Source organism: Rhineura floridana, chromosome 6 (assembly GCF_030035675.1).
Source record: "Rhineura floridana isolate rRhiFlo1 chromosome 6, rRhiFlo1.hap2, whole genome shotgun sequence".
Classification (NCBI taxonomy): Eukaryota; Metazoa; Chordata; class Lepidosauria; order Squamata; family Rhineuridae; genus Rhineura; species Rhineura floridana.
Window position 1 is genome coordinate 34,403,132 of NC_084485.1, and position 9,212 is coordinate 34,412,343.

Here is a 9,212-nt window from a genome sequence, read left to right on the forward strand (position 1 = left end):
AACTCCCAAGCTACAAACCTGCTCCTTCAGGGGGAGTGCAACCCCATCCAGAACAGGGAGAACATCCACCATCAGGTCAGGAGAACCGCCCACTAACAGCATCTCAGTCTTGTCTGGATTGAGCCTCAGTTTGTTAGCTCTCATCCAGTCCATTGTCGCAGCCAGGCATTGGTTCAGCACATTGACAGCCTCACCTGAAAAAGATGAAAAAGAGAAGTAGAGCTGCGTGTCATCAGCATACTGATGGCAACGCACTTCAAAACTTCTGATGACCGCACCCAGCGGCTTCATGTAGATAATAAAAAGCATGGGGGACAGAACTGACCCCTGCGGAACTCCATACTGGAGGGCCCAGGATGTCGAGCAATGCTCCCCCAGCACTACCCTCTGGAGACGGCCCGCCAAGTAGGAGCAGAACCACTGCCAAGCAGTGCCGCCAACTCCCAAATCAGCGAGTCTCCCCAGAAGGATACCATGGTTGATGGTATCAAAAGCCGCTGAAAGATCAAGGAGAATCAGCAGAGTCACACTCCCCCTGTCTTTCTCCCGACAAAGGTCATCATACAGGGCGACCAAGGCTGTCTCCGTACCAAAACCAGTCCTGAAACCCGACTGAAATGGATCCAGATAATCGGTCTCATCCAAGAGTGTCTGGAGCTAGTTGGCAACCACTTGTTCCAGGACCTTGCCCAGGAATGGAACATTTGCTACCGGCCTATAGTTATTAAGATTTTCTGGGTCCAGAGATGATTTCTTCAGAAGTGGTCTTACTACCGCCTCTTTCAGGCAGCTAGGGACCACTCCCTCTCGCAATGAGGCATTAATCACTTCCCTGGCCCAGCCGGCTGTCCCAATCCTGCTAGCTTTTATCAGCCAAGAGGGGCAAGGATCCAACCTAGAAGTGGTTGCACGCACCAGTCCAAGCACCTTGTCAATGTCCTCAAGCTGTACCAACTGAAACTCATCCAAAAAATCAAGACAAGGCCGAGCTCTGGACATCTCATTCGATTCAACTGCTATAACATTGGAGTCTAAATCCTGGCGGATGCAAGAGATTTTATCCTGGAAGTGCCTAGCAAATTCATTGCAGCGGGCCTCAGATGGCTCCACCGTGTCCCTAGGGCCAGAATGTAATAGACCTCGGACAATTTTGAAAAGCTCCGCCAGGCGGGAGATGGAAGATGTAATAGTGGCAGCAAAATATTGTTTTTTGCTGCCCTCACCGCCCCTAAGTATAACTTAGTATAGGCACTTACCAGTGCATAATTGCATCCATCAGGAGTTTGCCTCCGTCTGCACTCAAGCCGTCTCCTAGACTGTTTCATCGCTCTCAGCTCCAGAGTGTACCATGGAGCTTTATGAGCTCTACACAGGAGAGGGCGTACAGGAGCGATCATGTCAACTGCCTGGGTCATTTCTGTATTCCACAGTTCAACCAGGGTTTCGACAGGAGCGCCAGCCCTATCAGCCGGAAAACTCCCCAGAGCTCTTTGAAAATCACCAGAAGTCATCAGTCTCTGGGGGCGGACCATCTTAATAGATCCCCCACCCTTGCAGAGGGGAAAAGCCGCTGTAAGTCTAAACCTCAACAAGCGGCGATCTGTCCATGACAAAGGGACTGATGTAAAACTCCCAACATTCAGATCACCATCCCCCTGTCCAGTTGCAAAAACCAGATCAAGAGTATGTCCTGCTACATGTGTTGGGCCAATAACATATTGTGACAGCCCCATGGTTGTCATGGAAACCATGAAGTCCTGAGCCGCCCCAGATAAGGCGGTCTCGGCATGAATGTTGACGTCCCCCAGCACCAACAGTCTGGGGGATCTTAACAATACATCCAAGACCACCTCCGTCAGCTCAGTTAGGGAGTCCATTGGGCAGATGGGTGGGCGGTACACCAACAGAATCCCCAATCTGTCCCGTTGGCCCAACACAAGATGCAAACACTCCAGACCAGTAGTCACATGGACAGGGTGCTTGGAGAGGGAGATGGAACTCCTATAGACCACAGCAACCCCCCCTCCCCGACCCTCAGATCTACCCTGATGCTGAACCAAGTACCCTGGTGGGCACAGCTGGGAGAGACTAACTCCTCCCTGCTCACCCACCCAGGTCTCAGTTATACATGCCAGATCGGCTACCTCATCCACAATTAAGTCATGAATGAGAGAGATCTTATTATGTACCGATCTGGCATTTAGAAGCAACATCCGGAGATCTGAGAGCTGGCTGATAGGACAACCAACAGACCTGTGGTTGTGGGGGAGACCGGAACAAGGCACAGCCGTTAATTGCCTGGGCCGAGTTCCCCTCACCTGGCAAGTCTTCCGCACAACGCCATATCTCCCTCTACCCGTCACTACACCATGTCAAAGGTCACTGGTTCAACCCCAGCATCTCCAGTTTATTTATTTAATTATTTATTATATTACTACATTTATACCCCACCTTTTCTCCAAGCAGCTGAAGGTGGTGAACATGGTTCTCCTCCCTCTCCATTTTATCCTCACAACAACCCTGAGAAGTAGGTTAGGCTGAGACACTGTGACTGGCCGAAGGTCACCCAGCAAGCTTCATGGCTGAGTAAGAATTTGAACCCTGGTCTCCCAGGTCCTAGTCCAACAGTCTGACCACTACGCCACACTGGCTCTCAGTTAAAAGGATCAGGTGGCAGGCAATGAGAAGGACCTCTGCTTGAGACCCCGGGGAGCTGCTTCTAGTCAGAGTAGACATTACTAGGTTGGATGGATCAATGGAAATGTATAGGTCAGTGGTAGAGCACATGATTTGCATACGCAAGGTCCCAAGTTCAATTCTTGGCATCTGTTGGTAGGAAAGACTTGGAAAGACTTGTTTCTGAAACCAAGGACAGCTACTGGTAGCTAACAATACTGAAGTAGATGAACCAGTGGTCTGACTTGGTAGAAGGCAGCTTGCTAAGTTCCTAATGGTCCACTGATTGAATATAAGGCAGCTTCATACATTGTTCATCCATACAGATAAGGGATTCATTAGTGGTGCATGCACAGAATTAGCATGAGTATAGCTCAAAAGGCTTTGGTAAGTCAATTATATTGCATCTTTTAAAATATTTATTGTTTTTAAAAGTTTTTTTAGCACAATAACAGCTTGTGGGTGCAAAGTGAAATCCCCTTGTCTACCTGTTTCTAATGGTCATCTGTATAATACTTGATGGAGATGCCTATAGCCAGAAAATAAGTCATTTTGCAATTCTTCATTTGTTTCTAGAATGGAATAAAAATATGATACAAACAATGCGTCGAAAGGCTGGTCTTTTTCATAGATCCAATAATAATTGCATGAGATTGTTACTGTCTCTGTTTACATGTCACATAACTGATTTTGAGAACTCACTCTCTTGATTGGATGTGCTGAAGACAAGGATGTTATTTTTAGCAGTAGGATTAATTCTTGACAGATTATGGATATTAATCCCAAAAGTGTCCCTTGTGGTGGCCAGTTTTTTAGTTTCTGTGCTACATGGTGCTGGGCCAGCATACGTTCTTCACCCCAGTTCATCCAGATATAAATTGGCATAAATTCCATACCAGGGCTTTGCCAGTTTAGGCAGGGCTCAGTGGAACTGAAGGTGCTCTAAGTCCTGAAAAAGGGGGATTTTGGGGGTGGAATGGGGCAAGGAGAGACTTAGAATCTATTCCAAACCCTATTCATCTTGGTTATGTGACCTTGGGCCCAATCCTCGAAACTCGGGCCCCACTCACCTGCCAGCTCAGTCGGCAGTAGCCCCTCTCAGAGGCTTCTGAATGGAGTTTGGAATAGGGATAAGTTATACCAACTTTTATAGCTAGGGTTGCTCAATTAGCCTTTGTTCTAGTGAGCTGAACAGAAGGCAGCAGCTGCTTAGCACAGGAAGGCAGACAGGAGTTCAGGCTTAACTGTATACCATACATTGTCAATCCCTTGGACCTTCCTGCTCCCTGTCTTCCTGCTACAGCTTTTGCTACTTGAGGCTTCCATGCCCAACAGATTGGCCACCCATGCCCTAAACTTTTGGGCTATTGGATGCTGCGGGCCAAAGATCATTGCAAGAGCAGGCACTTTCACAATTCTTCCTCACTTTGCTTTTAAAAATGAAAAGCAGCCATAGGAGGCTGAATTCAGGAGTGGCAGCCTGACTGTGGTAGGAAGAGGGGTTGCTTAAACCTTTGCCTTCTTAGAATCATAGAATAGTGGAGTTGGAAGGCACCTATAAGGCCATCAAGTCCAACCCCGTTTAATGCAGGAATCAAAGTTAAAGCATGCCCAAGAGATGGCTGTCCAGCTGCCTCTTCAATGCCTCCAGTGTTAGAGAGCCCACAATTCTTGCCATCTCTCTACTGAAAATGGATTCCCACAGACCCCAAGCTGCTTTCCCAAAAGTAGCTGGTGTGTAGGGCTAGGGAAAAATTGATTCAGTTTGTGTTTAAAGATGTATCTACCTAATTCACACTATCTGAAGCAATACATGAACTGAAGCACAGGCTTCCTTTGAAATTTGCACTTCTCCAAATTTTGCAATGCAGTTCTCCAGCCAAGTAATGTGTGCAAAAATGCATATACTAGGGTAAACAGATGCATAAAAATGTTATTTTCAGTAACAATTGTAAAACTGAATTATATTAAGGAATATTGCTTTGCAAAAATGTGTACATAGGCAAAATTTGCACTAAAATGCTGATGAAGTTTCATCAGGGTTTTTTTAAAAATTGCAAACTGATGTAGAAATGTGGAGAACTGAATTTCAGATTAAATTGACATTCATCCATCCCTATTGGTGAGGACTGAGGAAGTTCTTTTGTGCAAATGGAACAAAGGAAATGGGTAAAGAAGTCACTTCCTCTGTCAGTCTTCCATTCCTGATCTTAGCCTTCTGAGATTTTTTTTAATTTTAGAAAATTAAGAGGAAAAATCAGAAATGTCCATCCACTGACCTCAATATACAACCTTCAAGACTTTCTCTTTTCTATATGGTATCTGGCACTTCCTTCTGAGCTAGATGGACACTTGCTCTGGCAATATGAATCTTCTCTTATAGTAGTAGATCTGGCATGCAACTTCTGAGCTATACCGAGAAGATCCAAAAGCATAATTTCAAAATGGCTCCTTATTTATGTTAACTAACTACAGTGATTCTATATGACAGACATGATTTTTTAAAAATGAAAATGTATCTCATGCCTCTTTGACATCCTCTCAGCCATTTACATCTCTGTTATACAGGGACTCTATCACATACAATGTAAATGAGATGATGGAGACTGAGCCTGCCTATTCTGACTTCATCAGCTGTGACCGGAGTGGCCGGAGAAATGCAATCCCTGACCTTCAGGGAGATGCAGCTGCCCTTAAACTGGAGAAATTGGCAAGCACTATGGAGGATATTGCTATTTCAGGGGAAGGTGAGTTACTCTTTGCCCAAGTTCAGCTGGAACTTCCCAGGCAGCTGATCTAATTCAGGAAGCTCAGATGAGCATGTTCTCTGTAGACTACATGGGGCTTATCTGAATAATCACACAAATGTGTGCCAACTGCATATATATTATGTAATGCAGATGAACATAGGGACATGCTTCTCTCCAGAGCTTGGAAAAGTTACTTTTTTTGAACTATAGTTCCCATCAGCCCAATCCAGTGGCCATGCTGGCTGGGGCTGATGGGAGTTGTAGTTCAAAAAAGTAACTTTTCCAAGCTCTGCTTCTATCACTTCTATTCTCTCACTGAGATGAATATTCTTTAATTATATACAGGTCATACTCTTTAGGACCAAAAAATACTGAAAACATTTGTAGTCTATAATCCTTCCTTTTCAGCTTCAATAATAAATTCACTAATAGGCAAAAAACTCTTGCAGTTTAAGAATGTACCTATAGCCAACATATATTTCTATGAAACTTCAAAAAGCAGGGAAAATTGGGCAGCTATAGTGAATGCACTGGAGGAGCAGGAAACTGACCTCTGAGATGTTGCACTACCCTACACATTTGTCAAAATGCCAGCACAATTTGGGTTGAGGCACACGTTACCAAATTCTTCCAAGTTACACAGGAAATGGATTGGACTGTGAAAGATCAATCCAAATTGTGTCACCATTTTTACAAGTTTGTAGGGCAGTACAGTATCTCAGAGAGGAGGTCCAGTCCCCTGCTTCCCTGGTACATTCACTTTAGCTGCCCAATTTCCCCTGCTTTTTAAAGTTTGATAGAAATATGTTGACTATAGGTACATTCTTAAACTGCAAAGTTTTTTTTTTGCCTATCAGTGAGTCTGCTTTTTAATCGGGGATGTAAGAAACAGGAGCCTTTGCAATGGATCTATCATTTGCATGCTTATTGAGTTCAATGGGATTTACTCCTCTGCAATCATTCTTAGGATAGGTGAAACTAACCATGGGGGGAGGGGGAGGGAGAGGGGAGGAGGAAGGCAGGTTTTATTTATGATATTTATTGGTCACTTTTTTCCAAAATGAAACTCAAAGCGACTTACAAAAAAAAGTATCTCAAAAACATATACAGAATAAAGATAGCAGTACAAAAGCATACCAAGCAAAACTCAATACAATAGAACAATACGATAAAAATCGCAACACACAATACAACTCAAATATAGGTTTTCTGCTACCCCCCTCTTGTCTCCAGAGAGACAGAAATAGACAGAAAGATTTCAAATGTGCTGAAATCATTAAACAGCTCAAACAAATATACACAGTGCCTGAACTTTAATATCCTGTAAAGCCCTGATCCAGCAAAGTAGATGTGCACACTGAAGCAACTTCTGCACACAGATTACCTTGGCATAGAAGGAACTACCACACACAGTGGATGCTGATGCATATCTACTTTGTGAAGAGCATTCACAATTGCACAATCTGATGTGGCTCCCGTTTGTACCACCCTGTTTCATCATTTGCATGCTTATTGAGTTCAGTGGGATTTCCTTCCATGCAGTCAAGCTTTGGATAGGTGAAACAGAGCACAGGAGAGGGAGGGCTGGAGTGGGGAGGGGACGGGGGAAGGAGGAGAGGGCAGGGGGAGGGGAAGGGGGAGGGGAAGGGGGAGGGGAGGGACAGGAGAGAGGGGATAGGAGGGAGGAGGATGGGAGAGCAGGTTTGATTATTTGCAACTTATTGACTTCAGTGGGATTTATTCCTGTGCAGTCATGCTTAGGATCGGTGAAACTGACCTGGGGAAGGAGGAGGAGAGGGGATTGAGTGGGTTGGCACTGGGCAGAGGGAAAGCCTTTTTCCTTTCCAAAAGGAAAACATTGTTAACAGTATCATTTTTCAGGTTTCCCCTCCTTTTTTTATTCTATAGCAGATACATGTAGTTTCCCACCCAAATTTAAAACCAAAGCTGTCCCTGGCCACATCCACACCAGACATTTATTCCACTTTAAACAGTCATGACTTCCCTGAAAGAATCCTGGGAAATAGTTTGTGAAGGGTGCTGAGAGTTGTTAGGAGACCTCCTATTCCCTTCACAGAGTTACAGTCCCCAGAATTCTCTGGGAAGAGGGGCTGACTGTTAAACCACTCTGGCCATTGGAGCTGTGTCAGGAGAATAGGAGTCTCTTAAGAATTGTCAGCACCCTTCACAAACTACACTTCCCAGGATTCTTTGGAGGAAACCATGACTGTTTAAAGTGGAATAAATGTCTGACGTGGGTGTGACCTCCTGCTTAGCCAAGCCAAACAGCTGTTAGTCTGGCTTTTAGAACACTGACAGTTGGTTCTTACTGAACATGCCTGCGCTATCATAGACTTCACTGTCAATTGTCCTGAATTAATTAAACATCAGCCAAGGATTTTTTTCTTTTAAACTGCGGAAGATGAAGGTCAGAGTATGGGGCAAGGTCAGTAACAGAATTATGTGTACTCTGTGAACATGGCTGATTTTTAATTAATTTCAACAAATTATGAGACCACTGACAGAAAGAAGTCTGGATTGTTTTACTCTTGTTGTAGACTTTGAACTTTGGATTGTCTCTGAGTGTTTTGTGTATCACCATGAAAACTTAAGAGGGTTGTTAAGCAAGTGTTTCTGAGTTCTGAACTCAGTTTTGTAAGATTTTGTTTTGAGAGTGACATGGGGGTATTTTCAATGTAACATGGTGGAATGTGAAAAACCCATGCTGGCTATAATATATAGCCACTCTTGCAGCTGTATAATATGTCAGGAAAAACCCTTTCGTGCAGGACTGAAAGGGCCTGTGGTCTCAGTACACCTAAGCATGGAAATACCAAATGTGGATTTCCCCCTTTTTCATTCTAATCCATTTAAGGCACACAAACTGAGCCAGTCACATGTAGTGAAATACAATCCTGCAAGTACCAGTGAACCATTAGTACTAACCAAATTACCTTTATGTGCTAAAGAAATGAGTTTCCACTGGATTCCATATAGAAAAAAATATTTGTCTTTCCCCACAACCTGCCATTTAACAATTTTTTACAGAGAACCAAGAAGAGGCCAATGCTACCGAGAAGGAACCTGGATTGACTCCTAACAGCCAAGATGACAGCCCGACCTTGTGAGATCTCTCATTTAGACTACAGAAAGAAGGATAACTACAGCTCTTCCATCTGTTAAGAAATTAAACTGCAATAAGGAGTCCTGACTTAAAGGTCTCTGTCATGGCCATCTGGATCTCACTGTCACTTTCTGTGGTAGCTGGTGCCACCAATGAACTTTCTCCATCACTCTACATAGCAAAATATGTGTTAGTGATGCGAGCCACTCAAAGAGCCTTAGCAACTATTTTCCTGTTGAGGAAAACATTGTTTCAGTAATAATATATACACTTTGGATTTGATTGTACAAGGTACATTATGCCCACATGATAAACATATTTATTTATTCCTATGTCCCTGTAGATTATTAGATGCCTTATTGTATCTCTCACTGTGCTCATGCTGCATCTCAGAAGTACTGATATTTTGGGTTGTGAACATGGGGAGGGGGAATATAGGATATAATCCACTAGGCACTTCTCCAACATAAACCCCAATGAAATCTGCGGAAGTTGCATAAGAGCAGGTGTAATATTGCACAACACCAATTCAGTTCAATGGGGATTCCACAGGAAATGTTCCCTGTGGATTTGAAAGAGGCATCAGTGAAATACCACTTCTACTTATGTCACTCAGTCCTCCTTTTTTCAGGTATGTAGAAAAGAACAAACATTCAAAGGCT

General features: G+C 43.9%; 1 protein-coding gene across 6 annotated transcripts in view; it reads left to right on the forward strand.

Annotated features, from left to right (window-relative positions):
• The window catches only part of PKIG (cAMP-dependent protein kinase inhibitor gamma), an 82,193-nt gene extending 73,311 nt beyond the window's left edge, over positions 1–8,882 (forward strand). For all 6 annotated transcript variants that reach the window (XM_061630299.1, XM_061630300.1, XM_061630301.1 and 3 more), the window contains 2 exons: positions 5,245–5,423; positions 8,475–8,882. In XM_061630299.1, coding sequence (XP_061486283.1) covers positions 5,245–5,423; positions 8,475–8,554 — 259 coding nt within the window. In that variant the 3' untranslated portion in view covers positions 8,555–8,882. The remainder of the gene's footprint in view (positions 1–5,244; positions 5,424–8,474) is intronic.
• The last annotated feature ends 330 nt before the right edge of the window (positions 8,883–9,212 follow it).